This window comes from Mercenaria mercenaria, chromosome 14 (assembly GCF_021730395.1).
Source record: "Mercenaria mercenaria strain notata chromosome 14, MADL_Memer_1, whole genome shotgun sequence".
Lineage (NCBI taxonomy): Eukaryota > Metazoa > Mollusca > Bivalvia > Venerida > Veneridae > Mercenaria > Mercenaria mercenaria.
In genome coordinates this window covers 5,509,303-5,531,123 of record NC_069374.1, presented here as the reverse complement: position 1 = coordinate 5,531,123, position 21,821 = coordinate 5,509,303, and the positions used below count along the sequence as shown (strand labels likewise).

At 36.0% G+C, this 21,821-nt stretch overlaps 1 protein-coding gene across 6 annotated transcripts in view; it reads left to right on the top strand.

Annotated features, from left to right (window-relative positions):
* The window catches only part of LOC123528099 (polyamine-transporting ATPase 13A3-like), a 90,923-nt gene that overhangs the window by 15,421 nt on the left and 53,681 nt on the right, over nt 1–21,821 (top strand). For all 6 annotated transcript variants that reach the window (XR_008366954.1, XM_053522871.1, XM_053522874.1 and 3 more), the window contains exons 4-14: nt 3,614–3,672; nt 4,987–5,077; nt 7,288–7,370; nt 8,193–8,270; nt 11,539–11,608; nt 12,399–12,533; nt 13,505–13,706; nt 17,855–18,016; nt 18,265–18,422; nt 19,195–19,383; nt 20,292–20,353. Coding sequence is in view for 5 of the 6 variants with exons in the window: in XM_053522871.1 (XP_053378846.1) it covers nt 3,614–3,672; nt 4,987–5,077; nt 7,288–7,370; nt 8,193–8,270; nt 11,539–11,608; nt 12,399–12,533; nt 13,505–13,706; nt 17,855–18,016; nt 18,265–18,422; nt 19,195–19,383; nt 20,292–20,353 (1,289 nt within the window). In the remaining variant the exon portion in view is untranslated. The remainder of the gene's footprint in view (nt 1–3,613; nt 3,673–4,986; nt 5,078–7,287; nt 7,371–8,192; nt 8,271–11,538; nt 11,609–12,398; nt 12,534–13,504; nt 13,707–17,854; nt 18,017–18,264; nt 18,423–19,194; nt 19,384–20,291; nt 20,354–21,821) is intronic.

The following is a 21,821-nucleotide window of genomic DNA, read 5'->3' as shown; positions in this document are numbered from 1 at the left end:
AAAAATAGAAAAACCTTGTGACCTCTCTAGAGGCCATATTTTTCACAAGATCTTCATGAAAATTGGTCTGAATGTTCATCTTGATGATATCTAGGTCGAGTTCGAAACTGGGTCATGTGCCTTCAAAAATTAGGTCAGTAGGTCAAATAATAGAAAAACCTTGTGACCTCTCTATAGGCCATATTTTTCACAAGATCTTCATGAAAATTGGTCTGAATGTTCACCTTGATGATATCTAGGTCAAGTTCAAAACTGGGTCATGTGCCTTCAAAAATTAGGTCAGTAGGTCAAATAATAGAAAAACCTTGTGACCTCTCTAGAGGCCATATTTTTCATGGGATCTGTATGAAAGTTGGTCTGAATGTTCATCTTGATGATATCTAGGTCAAGTTTGAAACTGGGTCAGCTGCGGTCAAAAACTAGGTCATTAGGTCTAAAAATAGAAAAACCTTGTGACCTGTCTAGAGGCCATACTTTTGAATGGATGTTCATGAAAATTAGTCAGAATGTTCATCTTGATGATATCTAGGTCAAGTTTGAAACTGGGTCACGTGCCATCAATAACTAGGTCAGTAGGTCAAATAATGAAAAAACATTGTGACCTCTCTGGAGGCCATATTTTTCATGGGGTCTGTATGAAGGTTGGTCTGAATGTTCATCTTTATGATATCTAGGTCAGGTTCAAAACTGGGTCACGTGATCTCAAAAACTAGGTCACTATGTCAAATAATAGAAAAAAAACCACGTCATACTCAGTTCAAAACTGGGTCATGTTGGGACAGGTGAGCGATTCAGGACCATCATGGTCCTCTTGTTTCACACAGATTCTTCCTAATGTATTTTTGCATATAAGTTAGTTTTCCTTGCCTGTATTAATATTATTTTTGCTTTGCAATTTTTGCAGGGAATAAGTATCTATTTTTGATCCTATACTATATGTGAATATTACGCCAAAATGGGTAACGTCTTTTGACGTCGTCATTGACGTCGTACTTTCCTGTGACGTCATACTATTTTGTTATTATACTCTGATGAAGTCCAATGGACGAAACATGTTAGTTTTGAAGTAAAAAGTATATTTCTGGAGTTAGTTCTTCGCTTTATCTATTTCTTAGAACTATCTTAGCAAATTTACAGGAATAATCTAGCCAAGTTATTGAAATATCTAGCTTGGTTATGGGAATATCGGAAAAGCTGTGGGTGTAGAATAGAGTAAGGCTTTGTACTGAAACAGTTGGCAGTAGTTTTATGGAAATTGCAATATAAGTAAAATGTCAGAAGTAAGGAAACATGAATAGAAATGGATGTATGAATGAAGACAGCTGTTGTGTAACACAATCTTACTTTGTAAATTAGATCATATTGGCAGTGGTTTTATTTTTGCCTATTTTCTTGCAAAATTTAAATGCTTATTAACTAGCATTGTCTAGCTGAATGTTAACCATTTTTAGCTCGACTATTCATAGAATAGTGAGCTATTGCACTCGCCCATGCGTCGGCGTCCGCGTCCGCGTCCGCGTCCCGATTTTGGTTAAGGTTTTGTATGTAAGCTGGTATCTCAGTAACCACTTGTGGGAATGGATTGAAACTTCACACACTTATTCACTGTGACAAACTGACTTACATTGCACAGGTTCCATAACTCTATTTTGCTTTTTTACAAAATTATGCCCCTTTTTCGACTTAGAAATTTTTGGTTAAGGTTTTGTATGTAAGCTGGTAACTCAGTAACCACTTGTGGGAATGGATTGAAACTTCACACACTTATTCACTGTGATGAACTGATCTACATTGCACAGGTTCCATAACTCTATTTTGCTTTTTTACAAAATTATGCCCCTTTTTCGACTTAGAAATTTTTGGTTAAGGTTTTGTATGTAAGCTGGTATCTCAGTACTTACTAATGGGAATGGATTGAAACTTCACATACTTGTTCACTATCATGATCTGACATGCACTAAGCAAGTCCCATAACTCTACTCTCTTTTTTTTCAAAATTATGCCCCTTTTTCGACTTAGCAGTTTTTGGTTAAATTTTTGTATGTAATCTGATATCTCAGTATCTACTAATTGGAATTGATTGAAACTTCACACACTTGTTCACTGTCATGATCTAACATGCACTGTGAAGGTCCCATAACTCTACTTGGCATTTTTACAAAATTATGCCCCTTTGACTTAGCAGTTTTTTGTTAAGTTTTTATATGTAAGCTGGTATCTCAGTATCCACAAATTGGAAAGGATTGAAACTTCACACACTTGTTCACTGTCATGATATGACATGCAGTACAGAGGTTCAATACCTCTACTTTGCATTTTACAAAATTATGCCCCTTTTTCAACTTTTGTATTCATTCAGTTGACAAGGCTGTTGAATAGTCGAGCGTTGCTGTCCTCCGACAGCTCTTGTTATGGCAAGGATTCTTTTAAAAATGGGGGAAGATTGTTTAAAAAGATTAGGATATTTTGAAATACAAATGACATGAAAAATGCACACACTGTTGGCAGTCAATACATCATTGAAAACTATCCCAAGTTGTTGTTTTAGTGAGATATGACACTTTTCTGTTAAGCTTTTAGCGTAATCATACAAATAACCTTCAAACAGCTTGTTGTGGTTGATAACATGATTTGAAAACAAACTTTGAACATTTTTTTCTGGTTTTACAAAGTTTTTTTTTCCATCTGAGGCTTTTTATGAAACATGCTAGCCATCTGTTAAACCTTGCATGGCCTACACAGTTTACAAAATTTTCAAATAGCTTATGATTGAAAAAACTTTAAATTTTTAGCTACCAGAATGTTAATATTCTTTAGTGAATTTAGCTTTTTTGGAACAGTTTTATCATTTTGTTCAAAACATGTCACTGAATATTGCTGAAAGCACAAATTTTCGAGAAAGTTGGCAATTTTGTGATATTTTGGTCTTATAGGAATGTTTTTAGCATTGAGCACAGTTCAGGACCACAAAAATATTTTGACCATATGTTCAGCTTCTTTCACAGAATTTATGGTCATTTTTTTTTTGGTTGAGGTTGATAGTTGTGCCCGTATTGAAAATTTCAGATTTGTTAAGAATTGGACTAAAAAACTGCAGGTTTCCCATACCCTTATTGTTAAAAGTATTTTTTTTTACGTCAGATATTTTCTAAAACATTGCAGGCAGTTTGGTAAAACAATATTTCTTGATGAAAGAAAAACTTGTTCTTACTCCATTAAGTGACTTTTAATTTTTATGCCATTTTGGGGCAAAAGTGAACTTCCTCCTTTATTTTAGGCCATTTGTTATTAACAAACCTGTAGCCAAATGAGGTACTACCCATTAGAGAATATTCTTTTTCTCTAAGTTTTCTGGATCAGTAGCACAAACATGGAATTATTTTTACAGAAACTGACAAGTGACTTTAATAGTAATTCTTAAATACTGTTTTGCAAAATGCTTCCAACTCTCCCACTTCCCCCAATCAATTTTGTTTGTAATAACTACCTACAGAAACCTTACGGGTTACATTTGAGATACCATATGCCCCCAAATAAACTCCTCTGACAAATATTTACAGTTTACCTTGTGTAATTAGATTTTTTTACATTTTACATACTTGTTTCTTTGCAGGACCATTTTCAGCAGAAATACGTGTGCCCGATTAAAACGTTCAACCTCGAAGAGGAATTGTAAGTATTTAACAGAGAATATCATTCAATTGTCCGCGCAGTATGACTGTACTATTGTGCAGGAATTTGAGTTCTGATTAACCTTGCTTTATTGCTAGATAGGGCTAGATCACTGCCTTTGGATCACTTGCCCTCACAGCTGTGCTTTTGATTTAGAATTTGTTCATATGAGGCCTGCAGCTGGCTTGAAGAAGGTCAGTGGTTCTACCCAGGTGCTCACCCATGCTGAGGGGGTACCTGGGGTCTTTTTCCACACTGAAATGCTGGAATGTTGCCATATGCCCAATAATAGTGTTAATGTGATGTTAAAACCAACAAAAAACAATAAGCAAAGCAGTGATATATAGGATAGGGAGAATAGGGAGAAAGTGAAGAGCAAAAGAACCATAACTTTATCTTTTTCACTAAATTATCACTGTTTATGTAGTTATTTTTTCAGTAACCGTAGAAACTTCCCAAACATGCCATACAAGTAATGTTCATAACAATAGAAGCTCCTAAGTGATGTACTTTCTTAATATTTCTTGCATACATGCATATAGTAAATCAGTATCTAGATTTTGTATTGAGAAAAGTGTTTCGGCAGATATATTCACTCGATACAATTATAGTTAACAGACTTTCATTTGCTATTAAGTTTTTAGCTCTACTATTTAAAGAATAGGTAGAGTTTTTGGACTCTGCAGTTTGTCTGCATCTGTGTCTGCTTCCACGTCTGCTTCCTGTTCTGGTTAAGTTTCTGTATGTTAACTGGTATCTCAGTAACCACTTGTGGGAATGGATTTAAACTTCACACACTTGTTCACTGTCATGATCTGACATGCAATGTACAGTTTCCATAACTCTACTTTGCATTTTACAAAATTATGCCCCTTTCTCGACTGAGCAATTTCCCATTTCCCCTTATATTCCTGCAATTGACAAGGCTGTTAAATATTCAAATTTTGCTGTCCTTAGACAGCTCTTGTTGTTATTAACACATTATTATTATTATTATATAATTATACATGAGCTCTTTCTATTCAACAGCTTTTGCAAATGTGTCAAAATTTTACATGTATATATATTTTTTCACATAAGCAGGAAATAAATTTTGTGTATTAACTTGAAATGGAAAATGTAACTCTGCCAGTTACAGCAAATAACTAAAATATCTACTGTGTTCAAAGACAAGATGTTCATCCCAACAAACTGCCTGTAATTGATTTCTACTTCATGGAACTTGAAGTGTTTTTGAAGGTTGCGCACTGGTTGTTCTGTAAGTAGTGTTATAAGTCATCTCCAGTGATAGCTCTAGTTTTTTACTGGTTTCAGATCAGAGTTCAGTGATGCCTACAACAGAGATGAAAGTTCACCTGAAAATCAGACTGATGTTGATGATGTAGCTAACCTCACTGTTCAACAGGTAAATAATATCACTGAGTTACAGAGTCAGAGATTTCTCAAAGTGCAGTGACAGGTTTTGATATATTTGCCACTGACTGGCACAATCCATAAACAGGCCTGCTTGTAACAGTTACTGGTTTCCGGCTCCTCTCAATAAACTTTAGGTCATAATTACATAAAATCAGACAGGAACCAGGCACGTCTTTCTGCCTTTATTTCACTCTGTTCACATGGATCTATTATAGCTCATCTGAACAGGTTCAGAACAGTCTTAGGTGAGCTGTTAGCCTGTTTTTATCACTATGGCCATTTGTATTGTCTTGAATATTTAAACATCTACAAATATTTTGCTTGAAATTTCACCAAACTTTTATATTTTTACAGCAAGAACCAATCAGACTTGATGTAAATATATGTTATTACAGCTAGAACTTATCAAATTTGACATTAACATTTTTATCTCACCAGAGCACAAAGTGCTCAAGGTGAGCTATTGTGACTGGTCATTGTCCGGCGTCTGTTGGCGTTCATTGTCTGTTGTGCGTCATCTGTCAACATTTGCCTTGTGAACACTCTGGAGGCCACATTTTTGACCCAATCTTGATGAAACTTGGTGAGAATGTTAGTCTTGATTATCTCTAGGTCAAGTTCAAAACTGGGTCATGTTGGTTAAAAAACTAGGTCAGCAGGCCAGATCAAAGGAAAAGCTTGTGAACACTCTAGAGGCCACAGTTGTGACCCAATATTTATGAAGCTTGGTCAGAATGATTGTCTTGATGATTTCTATGTGAGCTTGAATCTGGGTCATACGGGGTCAAAAACTAGGTCACCTGGTCAAACCAAAGGAAAAGCTTGTGAACACTCTAGAGGCCACAATTTTCACTCAATCTTTATGATACTTGGTCAGAATGTTTGTCTTGATGATCCTTACGTCAAATTCAAATCTGGGTCATGTGAGGTCAAAAACTAGGCCAGTAGGCCAGATCAAAGGAAAATCTTGTGAACACGTTAGAGGCCACAGTTGTGACCCAATATTTATGAAACTTGGCCAGAATGATTGTCTTGATGATTGCTAGGTCCAGATTTAATCTGGGTCATGTGGGGCCAAAAACTAGGTCAACTGGTCAAATCAAAGGAAACACTTGTGAACACTAGAGGCCACAATTTTGACTCAACCTTTATGAAACTTCGTCAGAATGTTTTTCTTGATGATTTCTAGGTCAATTTCGAAACTGGGCCAGGTGGGGTCAAAAACTGGTTCACTAGGCCAGATGGAAAATCTTGTCAACAGTCTAGAGACCACAATTTAAGTTTGAAACTCATGAGATTAAATCAGAATGTTTGTCTTGATAATCTGTAGGTCATGTTCGAATCTGGGTCATGTGGGGTCAAAAACTAGGTCACACGGTCAAATCAAAGGAAAAGCCTGTGAACACTCTAGAGGCCACAGTTGTGACCCAGTTGTTGAAACTTGGCCAGAATATTTATCTTGATGATTTCTGGGTCATATTTGAAACTGGGTCATATTGAGTCAAAAACTAGGTCAGTAGGCCAGATCAAAGGAAAAGCTTGTGAACATTCTAGAGGCCACAGTTGTGACCCAATATTTATGAAGCTTGGTCAGAATGATTGTCTTGCTGATCACTAGGTCAGATTTGAATCTGGGTCATGTGGGATGAAAAACTAAGTCAGTAGGCCAGATCAAAGGAAAAGCTTGTGAACACTCTAGAGGCCACAGTTATGACTCAATCTTTATGAAACTTGGCCAGAATGTTTGTCTTGATGATCTCTAGGTCAAGATCGAAACTGGGTCATGTGGGGTCAGAAACTAGGTCAGTAGGCCAGATCAAAGGAAAAGCTTGTAGACACCCTAGAGGTCACAGTTATGACTCAATCTTTATGAAACATGGTCAGAATGTTTGTCTTGATGATCTCTTTGTCCAGTTTTAATCTGGGTCATTTGGGGTTAAAAACTAGGTCACATGGTCAAATTAAAGGAAAAGGACGTGAACACTCTAAAGGCAATAGTTGTGACTCAATCTATATGAAACTTGATTGGAATGTTTGTCTTGATGATCTTAAGGTTAAATTCGAAACTGGGTCATTTGGGGTGAAAAACTAGGTCAGTAGGCCAGATCAACTCTTGTGAGCGATATAGGGCCATCATGGCCCTCTTGTTATATTACAGCCAGGTCCAGTTATAAAAGACATTATATTGTTATATTACAGCCGGATCCAATCATATGCTACTTCGACTTCCAACATGTGAGATATATCTGGAGTAAGCAGTTAAAGACATACACACGGCTTCTGTAAGTACTGTAGAGCTGCCATAATCAGAACCCCTCTTTATCAGGAAACCTCTAAACTGAACTGAACAAATTATTTGGTCCTAATATTTATTCTCCATTGTAGAAATACCCTTGTAATCCAAAATCTTATTACTCCAAAAAATGAACAAACTGTTGAAATTTTTATATCAATTTACCCTTCTTATCTGAACGTTTGTCATGATTTCCAGTGATTCTGATATTAATTTTGCCCATTTTTGACACTTCTGAGTTTGATTACAATTTTAATTGTAGCTCTTTAAAAACATCAAACAATAGGCCCCCATCACTGGAAGTCACTAGTTATGTCAGATGATTGCTTTGGAGATGCAGGCAGTTAGCATAGACATGAAAGACGCAAATAGTTTGAACAAAAAATTTATAAGAATAAATATTTTAACTATGTGATAAGTTAATCATAACAAGAGATAGAAATATGTTTAAAAGCTTCCATTACATGCTTTTGGTAGTGCTGTTTCTGGGCTCTGGTTATGGATATTTAAAACATGTTTACTGTTTCCAAGAACAACAGAATGGTAATTAGAAAATGCACCGGAATCGTAAAATCATGACCTATGAAAACAATACATTTAGTCATTGTGTAATGTTTTTATGCAAGAATGGTGACAGTACACATTTGTTTTGTGTATTAACGTCTGTAAAAGAAGCCCTTGGGATAGGTTTGTGTATTATCCCTTCAACCTTGCTAGCAATAGTTACGTGAATTACTGAACTAATCTGGTGGGTCGTGATAAGAATGTATTTATTTATTTATTTTATATTTATATATTTGTATGTACACAGGGACCTGTCAGCTAACACGAAATGTGGAGAGTTTCATGAGAAATACAAGGGCCTCAGTGTGTTACAGCAAGCCCATAGGTAAATATACTTCATTAAGAGCTGCACTCTATAAATCTATATTATTTTGGTGTTTGTTGTTTTTTTAGCTCACCTGTCACGAAGTGACAAGGTGAGCTTTTGTGATCGCGCAGCGTCCGTCGTCCGTGCGTCCGTAAACTTTTCCTTGTGACATCTCTAGAGGTCACATTTTTCATGGGATCTTTATGAAAATGGGTCAGAATGTTCATCTTGGTAAATTCTAGGTCAAGTTCCAGCATGCCCATTCACGCACTGCAGTACGTGAATCACGCACAAAATATCAAATGCACGCATAAAAATCACTTGTTGGGGGTACATGCACGCAGAGATTCGGAACTCCTGTTCAGCTGGCAAATCGCTGTTTATTTCATCATGCACTTGCCAATTGTTTGGTACAGTCTTAAACGCAGATCCGGTCCAGGGACGTGATAATTTCGTTTCCATCACCGAATTCTCGGCGTAATTGTCAGCCGCATAGAGGGGTTTCGTAAGTGTTTTAGTCAGACGTCACATGGGTCGTGTGCAAAAAAAGTATGGATACAAAATGCAAAAAGGCATTTTAGTTTTTATAAACTCAACAAAAGGTTAACAGTATTTTATTTTTGGATATTTAACTGCAATTTTGATACACATTGCATATCTGTAATAGTTTGGGCATTTATTATTGATTGGCGATTTTTATTAGTCTTCAGTTGACTGTATGTTATTTCGGACAAATCATGTTCCGTCCACGAAATCGGGAATACTTGAACCGTGCTGAAAACTTATTTATATTTAGTATAATATTGGGAGGGGTCCTATGATTCAAAATTTCCTATCTTAACTTTGGAAAAACATTCTAAATTTTCTAAAATTATCTCATCTGTTATACCCCACCCACGAGAGTTCTGTATGAAAAAAAACATGTATATACAAATTTCAGTAGTTAAATAGAAAAAATTCAGATCTACCATGTAGTGTACCCCCAGATTTTGAAGTGTACCCCTATTTTGCAAAAGCAGGGGGTACATGTACCCTTACCTTTAAAAATGAGTGGGCATGCTGAAGTTTGAAACTGGGTCATGTGCCGTCAAAAACTAGGTCAGTAGGTCTAAAAATAGGAAAACCTTGTGACCTCTCTAGAGGCCATATATTTCACAAGATCTTCATGAAAATTGGTCAGAACGTTCACCTTGATGATATCTAGGTCAAGTTCGAAACTGGGTCACGTGCCATCAAAAACTAGGTCAGTAGGTCAAATAATAGAAAAACCTTGTGACCCCTCTGAAGGCCATATTTTTCATGGGATCTGTATGAAAGTTGGTCTGAATGTTCATCTTGATGATATCTAGGTCAAGTTTGAAACTGGGTCACATGCAGTCAAAAACTAGGTCAGTAGGTCTAAAAATAGAAAAACCTTGTGACCTTTCTAGAGGCCATATATTTCACAAGATCTTCATGAAAATTGGTCAGAACGTTCACCTTGATGATATCTAGGTCAAGTTCGAAACTGGGTCACGTGCCATCAAAAACTAGGTCAGTAGGTCAAATAATAGAAAAACCTTGTGACCTCTCTAAAGGCCATATTTTCCATGGGATCTGTATGAAAGTTGGTCTGAATGTTCATTTTGATGATATCTAGGTCAAGTTCGAAACTGGGTCACGTGCGGTGAAAAACTAGGTCAGTAGGTCTAAAAATAGAAAAACCTTGTGACCTCTCCAGAGGGCATATATTTCATGAAATCTTCATGAAAATTGGTCAGAACGTTCACCTTGATGATATCTAAGTCAAGTTCGAAAGTCGGTCACGTGCCTTCAAAAACTAGGTCAGTAGATCAAATAATAGAAAAGCCTTGTGACCTCTCTAGAGGCCATATTTTCCATGGGATCTGTATGAAAGTTGGTCTGAATGTTCATCTTGATGATATGTAGGTCAAGTTCGAAACTGGGTCACGTGCCATCAAAAACTAGGTCAGTAGGTCAAATAATAGAAAAACATTGTGACCTCTCTAAAGGCCATATTTTTCAATGGATCTTCATGAAAATTGGTCTGAATGTTCATGTTGATGATATCTAGGTCAAGTTCGAAACAGGGTCATGTGCGGTCAAAAACTAGGTCAGTAAGTCTAAAAATAGAAAAACCTTGTGACCTCTCTAGAGGCCATACTTGTGAATGGTTCTCCATAAAAATTGGTCAGAATGTTCATCTTGATGATATCTAGGTCAAGTTCGAAAGTGGGTCACGTGCCATCAAAAAGTAAGTCAGTAGGTCACATAATGAAAAAACGTAATCTCTCTAGAGGCCATATTTTTTATTGGATCTGTATGAAATTTGGTCTGAATGTTTATCTTGATGATATCTAGATCAAGTTTGAAACTGGGTCAACTGCGATTAAAAACTAGGTCAGTAGGTCTTGAAATAGAAAAACCATGTGACCTCTCTAGAGGCCATACCCTTGAATGGATCTTCATGAAAATTGGTCAGAATGTTCACCTTGATTATATCTAGGTCAGGTTTGAAACTGGGTCACGTGCCTTAAAAAACTAGGTCAATAGGTCAAATAATAGAAAAACCTTGTGACCTCTCTAGAGACCATAGTTTTCAATGGATCTTCATGAAAATTGGTCAGAATTTTTATCTTGATAATATCTAGGTCAAGTTCAAAAACTAGGTCACTATGTCAAATTATAGAAAAAACGACGTCATACTCAAAACTGGATCATGTGGGAAGAGGTGAGCGATTCAGGACCATCATGGTCCTCTTGTTTAAAATTAAATTATGAAAGAAAACAACAGTACAGTATTAGTAGTTCATCATTCTGCATGCTTTCATAAACCGAATATTGTAACTGACTGAATTTCATATGTATTTAGAGTCATTTATTGCCAAAAAAATATGATATACTGTGAAATCACTTAATTCTATGGTCATGAAATTTCATGACTTTTGACAAACAGCTGTTTGTTGGTTATATAAACTCATTGATTTTGACCTTTGAACTTGAATGGGAATATTACTTGTTCATTTGGATTTAATTTCTTGGATTGACCCAACAAGGTAATCAGTGAAAAAATGTGTCCCTCACAAATAGTAACGATTTCACACAGTGCAGTCAGGTATCACAAGAAGTTTTGGAAAGACAAATAAATAACACATAATTTATGTTGCAATAACTTTCTGAATGTATTATCTTTTAGTGATGATGTTATTATATTTCACCAGCAGAGTCTTTTTATGAACAATTTTGGAATTAAAATTAATTTAAATGAAATGTAATTGCATTACAGACGTGTGGTTTATGGAGAAAATTCTATTGAGGTTGAAGTGAAATCCTACTGGAGATTATTGATAGAAGAGGTAAGATAGTGACATCCTGTGGAAAAATTCCTTTTAGTAGGAACTTGAATTTATGAATTTCACAGCCTTGAAATCAACAAAAATTGATTCCCCTCAAATACTTATCCTACATAGACTTTTTCTACATTTTATACCGATTAAATGTAAATTTTTTCTTAACTTCCCTCACAAGATTAGAAACAAAATTTCCTAGAACTTGTTTAGATAGTAGTGCCTCGTACCATACAAGGTTCGGAGTTTATAAAAGTGAGTTTGGATACCAGTCTAAGAAGGCCATTTTGCCATTGGTCAATTTCAAGACTTAGCTCACAATCAGCCAATCAGGTGCTAGTGTTTTCAGACTGGTCTCCAAATTCAGTTTTTTGACTTTGGTTCTAGTACTATTTCTGCATGGAACTAAACACAGTAATATCAAGCTATCTTCTCTGTCGAGTTGAAAAAGTGAAATGAATGTAATTGGATCAACTGGAGCTTTCAAATAGAAAAGCTGATGAATGAATGTTCAGTTGTCTTTGATTAGTTAAAATGAACCACCTTAGCAACCTTCAGAAACATGCAGTACATGATCCCAACTGCTGTTCCACTATCTGGAAAGTGTTCCCAGAGAAGAGATAGAACTCTTGGCAGCATGCCAGCACCTTGTTTGATAATGACTGTATTTTATATTAAACTCAGTAAAAATCAACTTAAAAGATACTTCATTTAAAAATATGTTGTTTTTATATTTTATAGAGGTCATATTATGATGTATTTCTAGATGCGTGCCCCTTTAAATAAGTTCTATTTTCAGGTACTGAACCCATTCTATATATTCCAAATAGCAAGTATAATCCTGTGGTCCCTAGATTCCTATTACTACTATGCAGCCTGTATATTCCTCATCTCTTGTATATCCATGGGCGTGTCACTGTATGAAACTAAACGGGTAAGTCTTTAATTTTATGTTTCTGTTTTATTAAATGTCAAATTTCCCAAGATTGATATAGGGAAGTTTTCAAAAAATAGATACAGGTATAGATAAATACTGGCTACCTATACATATCTGAAAGACTGTTGATACATTTCCTCCCATCTTTGCTAAGATATATTTTGTTTGAAAAATTAGTTTAATTTAGTTTAATCTTATAATATTTATTTTACATGCCATGAGTAGAAGTTCCCACAACTTATATAAATTTTGCTAGATGAATTTCATACTGGTGTTTGTGCCTGTGGAACCCCCGACCTTCAGATCAGGAGTCTGAAGCTGTGTCCCAGTACCACTGTGCCGCCCTTGAAATACCTATTATAAAACAAATGAACATATAATTATAGATTTGATAATATAGGGGAGGGTGTGATTTCTCACATTTTTGCAGTCCAACTCTAGACTTCTACATAGTTATGGATATTAACCAGCATTATCTCCCAAAAAAGGGCAAACTTTCAGGTTTGAATTCTTAAGAATGCTGATAATGATTTTGATTTTCAAATTGCAAAATACAATTGACAAGAAAAATACAGTATCTACAATAATTTGAGCCGCACTGTGCAGATGCGCAGGCTGGTCTGGATTCATGCTGGTCGCGAAGGCACTATGTTGGTTTTCTCATGGTGCGGCTCATTTGTTGATTATCTGATGCTGTGTCCCTGAACTACTGTGCCTGCATTAAAAATACCTGAAGCTAAAATAAATGGACATGTAATGAAGATTGGATAACATATTGGGGCGATTTGATTTCTCTAAGTTTTGCAAACAGTCTTTTCTGGACTTACATAGCTATGGATATCAACCAGCATTATCTCCCAAACGATGGCAAACTCTTAAAAATGCAAATAATGATTTTGACTTTCATATTGCAAAATACAAGTGACAAGAAAAATCGTCACCTACAATAATTGATTGATTATCTGCAGCAAATGATAACCCTACACAACATGGTGAGCACAGCTGCTACATCAGTGATGGTTGTTAGGGAAGATGGTACCTATGACAACGTTCCGGTAACAGACCTAGTTCCTGGAGATGTGATAGTTATACCATCACATGGATGTACGATGACATGCGATGCTGTCCTGATGGCGGGAACTTGCATTGTGAATGAGAGCATGCTTACAGGTAATAGCCATAGAACAGCTGTGTATGTAATACGTAAATTAGATATTAGAACAATTATGAACATACAGTACACTATATCAATATGATATGAGTAAGTTATGTTCCAGCGAGACCAGCTCAGGTTCAAGTTACCAAGTTAATGTCAATGTTTTGAGCTTTGTTTTCTGTGCCCAATTCATAACACATCAACCCCTGTCAGGTTTTTAGGTCACCAGAGCCAAAGTCTCAGGGTGAGCTATTCTGATCACTCGGCGTTCACCGTCTGTTGTCCGTCGTCTGTAAACTTTTACTTTAAACAACATCTCCTCATAAACCACTAGGCCAATTTCATCCAAACTTCACAGGAATGTTCCTTGGGTGAAGCCCTACAAAAATTGTTCAAAGAAATGAATTCCATGCAAAACTCTGGTTGCCATGCCAACCGAAAGGAAAACTTTAAAAATCTTCTTCTCAAAAACCAGAAGCCCTAGAGCTTAGATATTTGGTGTGAAGCATTGCCTAGTGGACCTCTACCAATTTTGTTCAAATCATGACCCTGGGGTCAAAATTGACCCTGCCCCAGGGGTCACTTGATTTTACATAGGAAAATCTTAAAAAATCTTCTTCTCAAAAACCAGAAGCCCTAGAGCTTAGATATTTGACATGTAGCATTGCCTAATGGACCTCTACTAAATTTATTCAAATCATGACCCCGGGGTCAAAATTGACCCCGCCCCAGGGGTCACTTGATTTTACATAGATTTCTATAGGAAAATCTTCAAAATTTTTTAAAAAATAAACCAGAAGGCCTAGAGCTTAGATATTTGACATGTAGCATTGCCTAGTGGACCTCTACAAAATTTATTCAAATCATGAACCCCGGGGTCAAAATTGACCCCGCCCCGGGGGTCACTTGATTTTACATAGGAAAATCTTCAAAATTTTTCTAAAAATAAACCAGAAGGCCTAGAGCTTAGATATTTGACATGTAGCATTGCCTAGTGGACCTCTACAAAATTTGTTCAAATCATGAACCCCGGGGTCAAAATTGACTCGCCCCAGGGGTCACTTGATTTTACATAGGAAAATCTTCAAAAAAATTCTAAAAATAAACCAGAAGGCCTAGATCATAGATATTTGACCTGTAGCATTGCCTAGTGAACCTCTACAAAATTTGTTCAAATCATGACCCCCGGGGTCAAATTGACCCCGCCTCATAGGGTTACTTGACTGTACATAGAAAAATCTTCAAAATTTTCTAAAAATAAACCAGAAGGCCTAGAGCTTAGATATTTGACATGTAGCATTGCCTAGTGGACCTCTACAAAATTTGTTCAAATCTTGACCCCCCAGGGTCAAATTGACCCAGGCCAAGGGTTACTTGATTGTACATAGGGAAATCTTCATAAATTTGCTAAAAATAAACCAGAAGGCCTAGATCTTAGATATTTGATATGTTACATTGCCTAGTAGACTTCTACAAACTTTGTTCAAATCATGACCCCCGGGGTAAAATTGGCCCCGCTCCAGGGGTTACTTGATTGTACATCGGAAAATCTTCCAAAAAATTGCTAAAAATCATCAGTTTGAAATTTGAAACATGTAGCTCATATTACTCAGGTGAGCAATCCAGGGTCATCATGACCTTCTTGTTTGTGAAACTGTTCAAATGTTCACCCGATCAAGATGATAATTAGGGTCTATGTTACAACCGTGTTTAGGTCATGGTCAAGATCAGAGTTCAAGGTCAGTTGCCATGTTTTTTTTAGCTCACAAAGTGACAAGGTGAGCTTTTGTGATCGCGCGGTGTCCGTCGTCTGTCGTCCGTCCGTCCGTGCGTCCGTAAACTTTTGCTTGTGACCACTCTAGAGGACACATTTTTCATGGGATCTTTATGAAAGTTGGTCAGAATGTTCATCTTGATGATGTCTAGGTCAATTTCGAAACTGGTCCAAAACTAGGTCAGTAGGTCTAAAAATAGAAAAACCTTGTGACCTCCCTAGAGGCCATATTTTTCAATGGATCTTCATGAAAATTGGTCAGAATGTTCATCTTGATGATATCTAGGTCAGGTTCGAAACTGGGTCACGTGCGGTCAGAAACTAGGTCAGTAGGGCTAAAAATAGAAAATCCTTGTGACCTCCCTAGAGGCCATATTTTTAGCTCGACTATTCAAAGAATAGTCTAGCTGTTCTACTCACCCTGGCGTCGGCATCGGCGTCACACTTTGGTTAAGTTTTTGCATGCAAGTACATACAGCCATCAATTAAAGGCATATAGATTTGAAACTTATTTTTTCTTTTTCTAGGTCAATTACCAACCTCTCTGGGTCAAGTCCCATAACTCTGACATGTATTTTGAGCAAATTATGCCCCCTTTTGGACTTAGAAAATTTTGGTTCAAGTTTTACATGCAAGTTACTATCTCCAAAACTAATGCAGATATTGATTTGAAACTTCACATGTGTCTTCGGGGTTATAAAACTAGTTGATAGCAGCAAGTCCCATAACTCTGACTTTCATTTTGGCCAAATTATGCCCCCTTTTGGACTTAGAAAATTCTGGTTAAAGTTTTGCGTGCAAGTACATACAGCTATTTCTAAAAGGCATATAGATTTGAAACTTATTTTTTCTATTTCTAGATCAATTACCAACCTCACTGGGTCAAGACCCATAACTCTGACATGTATTTTGAGCAAATTATGCCCCCTTTTAGACTAAGAAAATTTTGGTTAAAGTTTTACATGCAAGTTATTTTCTCCAAAACTAATGCAGATATTGATTTGAAACAACACATGTGTCTTGGGGGTTATAAAACTAGTTGATAGCAGCAAGTCCCATAACTCTGACATTATTTTGGCAAATTATGCCCCCTTTTAGACTAAGAAAATTTCTGGTTAAAGTTTTACATGCAAGTATTCTCAGCATATACTAAATGCAATATAGATTTGAAAACTTATTTTTCTTGGGGTTAGAAAATACTAATCACTAGCAAGTCCCATAACTCTGACTGTATTTTGGCCAAATTATGCCCCCTTTTGGACTTAGAAAATTCTGGTTAAAGTTTTGCGTGCAAGTACATACAGCTATTACTAAAAGGCATATAGATTTGAAACTTGTTTTTTTCTTTTTCTAGATCAATTACTAACCTCACTGGATCAAGTTCCATAACTCTGGCATGTATTTTGGGCAAATTATGCCCCCTTTTGGACTTTGAAAATTCTGGTTAAAGTTTTACATGCGAGTTTCTATCTCCAAAACTAATGCAGATATTGAATTGAAACTTCACATGTGCCTTCGGGGTTATAAAACTAGTTGATAGCAGCAAGTCCCATAACTGATATGCATTTTGGTCAAATTATTCCCCCTTTTGAACTTAAAACTCTTTTGATATTTAACCTTTTTAGGTAATATTTTCCTGCCTCTGGGACAATATTTCGAATAGTCGAGCTTGGCTGTCTTACGGACAGCTCTTGTTCAATGGATCTTCATGAAAATTGTTGAGAATGTTCACCTTGATGATATCTAGGTCAAGTTTGAAACTGGGTTATGTGCGGTCAAAAACTAGGTCAGTAAGTCTAAAATTGGAGAAACCTTGTGACCTCTCTAGAGGCTATTTTTTTCATGGGATATGTATGAAAGTTGGTCAGAATGTTCATCTTGATGATATCTAGGTCAAGTTCGAAACTGGGTCACGTGCCATCAAAAACTAGGTCAGTAGGTTTAAAAATAGAAAAACCTTGTGACCTCTCTAGAGGCCATACTTTTCATGAGATCTTCATGAAAATTGGTGAGAATGTTCACCTTGATGATATCTTGGTCAGGTTTGAAACTGGGTCACATGCAGTCAAAAACTAGGTCAGTAGATCTAAAAATAGAAAAACCTTGTGACCTCCCTATAGGCCATATTTTTCAATGGATCTTCGTGAAAATTGGTGAGAATGTTCACCTTGATGATATCTAGGTCAAGTTCAAAACTGGGTCACATGAGCTCAAAAACTAGGTCACTATGTCAAATAATAGATAAAACAACGTCATACTCAGTTCAAAACTGGGTCATGTGGGGACAGGTGAGCGATTCAGGACCATCATGGTCCTCCTGTTTCATTAAAAGTCTTGTATGTTTCTTGTTGTGAACCAACACATCTAAGTAGATACTGTACTTTGTAGGTGAAAGTGTCCCCATTACAAAGACACCGTTACACCAGTGTGAAGATGAAGAGATTTATTCCGCAGAACAACACAAACGTCACACGTTGTTTTCTGGCACAAAGGTCATACAGACACGATATTATGGGCAGTACAAAGTTCTGGCTGTAGTTATAAGAACAGGTTGGTATAACATTTCAATTTTAAAATATAAACATTTCAAATTGTTACATTAAAACATGTTGTAAAATGTTCTTTTTTGCTAAGACCATCTATATGGGATAAAATTTTACACCATAAAAAGCTATGGTTTGAATAGTTACTGATTGATACTAAGATGTTTATATGGTTAACTATTTAAACAATTGTTTACATGTCTGGTATTATTATGTTGCAGTATTATCCTGTATATATTTGATCTATATTTGCAGGTTTTAGCACTGCTAAGGGTGAGCTTGTACGAGCAATACTGTTCCCTAAGCCACTGGGCTTCAAGTTTTACCAGGATGCTATGAGATTTATCATGTTTCTAGCTGTAGTTGCCTTCTTTGGAATGTGTTACAGCATTGCTCAGTATATCAGACTGAAGGTAAAGATATTATACTAGGTCCTACAGCTTCTTTCATGTTTTAACTGAGAAAAAAACACACTAAGTGGCAGCTATTTTCCAGTTGCCAGTTAATGTTACAATTGTTTTTATGCAATGTTACAATTGTTTTTATGCTTCCTGTGTAAAAGATCCTTGTGACATAGAGTGTTTGAACAGTCAGTCTGTCTGTCAGGCCATCCATTACACTTTCTTGTGTACCTGATTTTTCCTACAGTCTCTTTCTAACCAAAATGAAACTTTATATATATCTTTTATATGAAGTAAACATGTGCACTTTTTCTGGACTTCCATGTTGGATTTTTTCTGGAGTTATGGCCCTTCCTTGGACTTTGAAATAAACGTTGTTTATTTAACTCCTTCTTCAGTTTCCATCTAACTGAATTGCAACTTGTTACAAATCATCAACATTACATAGACATATGTGTATTGTCGGTAATGGCACCATTTTTTCTGACTTTAAGATTTTACATCTACATCAGATCACTGTGTACTCATCTCCTACTGTTCCCATGAAATGAAATGAAACTTGATACACATCATCAACATAAATTGGACATGCATTTATTTTTTTGGATTATATTTTTGGAGTTATGGCCCAGTTGTGGACATTATTTATTAATTCTGTCAGGCATTTCCAGTTGACAAAAAAAATACTTTTTATTACAGTCCTCCTAAGGTTAAGGTACTGTTAAATTTTGTTCATTTCTGTAATTAAGTTTTTATAAAAGATTAACTGTTTTCTTCCATTTAGGCATCACCAGAAAGGATAATCCTTCGTGTGTTAGACATCATTACAATAATTGTCCCCCCTGCCCTACCAGCAGCCATGACAGTTGGCACAGTGTATGCTCAAAATAGATTGAAAAAGAAACAGATCTACTGCATAAGTCCACCAAGAATCAACTTCTGTGGAAGGTTGAACCTTCTGTGTTTTGATAAGGTAAATATTGGTGAAATGAAAATACAAGAGTTACTCACAAATATGACTCTTCTTCCTTTTAAAAAAGCCTTTGGTATAATCTGATAAACATATAAATTTTTGTAAAAATTCTGTTGTCTACTAAAGTCCTTCTGAAGACATAAAAACATTTCAGACTTCAAAATTATGGGAAAAAAATGACATTTTGCAAAGATTTTTGATCGGGCTGATGGAGATTTCCTCTTGGTTTGTAAGCTTTACATTTTTTAAAGTGGAAGGTAAAAGCTGTTTTTAGATACGTTATTTTAATGGTAACTAATACACAACACAAATGCCATTTGATTGGATATAAGACATTATGTCTGAAGTCATTTCATCTGCCACCTTGATTTTATGTGGGAAAGTTGATGAGAACAGGTTAGTACGGATACAGTATCCAGGAATACAGGTTAGGTAAACTGTATGCTGTTATATAACTGAAATACTGGTGAAAAATGTTGCTTAATAAAAGATAGACAAGCAAATAGCTTTTGACGTGCTAAAAGTGATATTGGTACAGTATGGTAATAGATTGTAATTCAGCTTATTGACAATTCTTCCAGATCCTTGTGCATTCTGCGATTGAAATCATATTTCAGCTTGTATAATAGAAAAAAAATCAATATACAGCTGTCAAGTGCTACTTGCATAAATTCTAGTTTCATAAGTACTCGGGCTTAAAGCACTTAGGCATTTATGGCATAAATATTAAAAAGTTCAAAGCACTTCGTGAAATCATTATGGCAAGAAGCACGCTTCAGTCTCCCAATATTAAAGATAAATATAAAGTTGCAACATGACTTTGTCATGTATAATACTAGCAGGAATACAAAACAGTAAAAAATGATAATGCTAAGGTTGTTCTATTTTTATATTCTGTTTATTTTCAGACTGGAACTTTAACAGAGGATGGCCTTGACCTAGGGAAAGTTATACCAGTAAAAGATAAAAGGTATATAAAATTAACAAATTGGTATCGCAAAACTTGTGAACTTGTGATATAATCACACCATTTCTTAGTGAAAAGAGGCTTGACTGTAGCCCATATTCATTATGGATTTCTGTTTTCTCAATGTTAATTAAGCTGGTCCTGACCAGTGAAACTTTGTCTAATACTATATATAAATATGAGAAATAATTATTGCAAATTGTTGATATTTCGGTGTGATTTTGAAGTTTTTATATGTGACTAAGAAAATGCATACAGAAGTAGAGAAGTTTAATCACAATAAAGTTTTGGTTAATGACTACAGTAACAGGTTCTATGACTTGCATGATAATCATTAGTTGAATTTATGGAATGTGAGTGTTTTTTCTTAGGACATTCCACGTTTTCAAACACTTCCTGGCTGTATTGCTAATGATTTATGTTGCCTAGACTGAAATGTAGAAAAAGGCAAAGTTTGTTCAAGGATTAAGCCCTTTTTAGCTCACCAGAGCCAAAGCCTCAGGGTGAGCTATTCTGATCACTCACCGTCCGGCGTCAATCGTCCGTTGTCCGTCTGTAAACTTTTACTTTAAACGACATCTCCTCATAAACCGCTAGGCCAATTTCATCCAAACTTCACTGGAATGTTCCTTGGGTGAAACTCTACAAAAAATTTTCAAAGAATTGAATTCCATGCAGAACTCTGGTTGCCATGGCAACCGAAAGGAAAAACTTTAAAAATCTTCTCAAAAACCAGAAGCCCTAGAGCTTAGATATTTGGTATGAAGCATTGCCTAGTGGACCTTTACCAAATTTGTTCAAATCATGACCCCGGGGTCAAAATTGACCCCGCCCCAGGGGTCACTTGATTTTACATAGGAAAATCTTAAAAAATCTTCTTCTCAAAAACCAGAAGCCCTAGAGCTTAGATATTTGACATGTAGCATTGCCTAGTGGACCTCTACTAAAATTGTTCAAATCGTGACCCCGGGATCAAAATTGACCCCACCCCAAGGGTCACTTGATTTTACATAGGAAAATCTTCAAAAATTTTCTAAAAATAAACCAGAAAGCCTAGAGCTTAGATATTTCACATGTAGCATTGCCTAGTGGACCTCTACAAAATTTGTTCAAATCATGACCCTGCCCCAGGGGTCACTTGATTTTACATAGGAAAATCTTCAAAAATTTTCTAAAAATAAACCAGAAGGCCTAGAGCTTAGATATTTCACATGTAGCATTGCCTAGTGGACCACTACAAAAATATTTCAAATCATGACCTCCGGGATCAAAATTGACCATGCCCCAGGGGTCACTTGATTTTACATTGGAAAATCTTCAAAAAATTTCTAAAAATAAACCTGTAGGCCCAGATCTTAAGATATTTGACCTGTAGCATTGCCTAGTAGACTTCTACAAAATTTATTCAAATCATGACCCCGCCCCATGGGGTTACTTGATTGTACATAGAAAAATCTTCAAAATTTTCTAA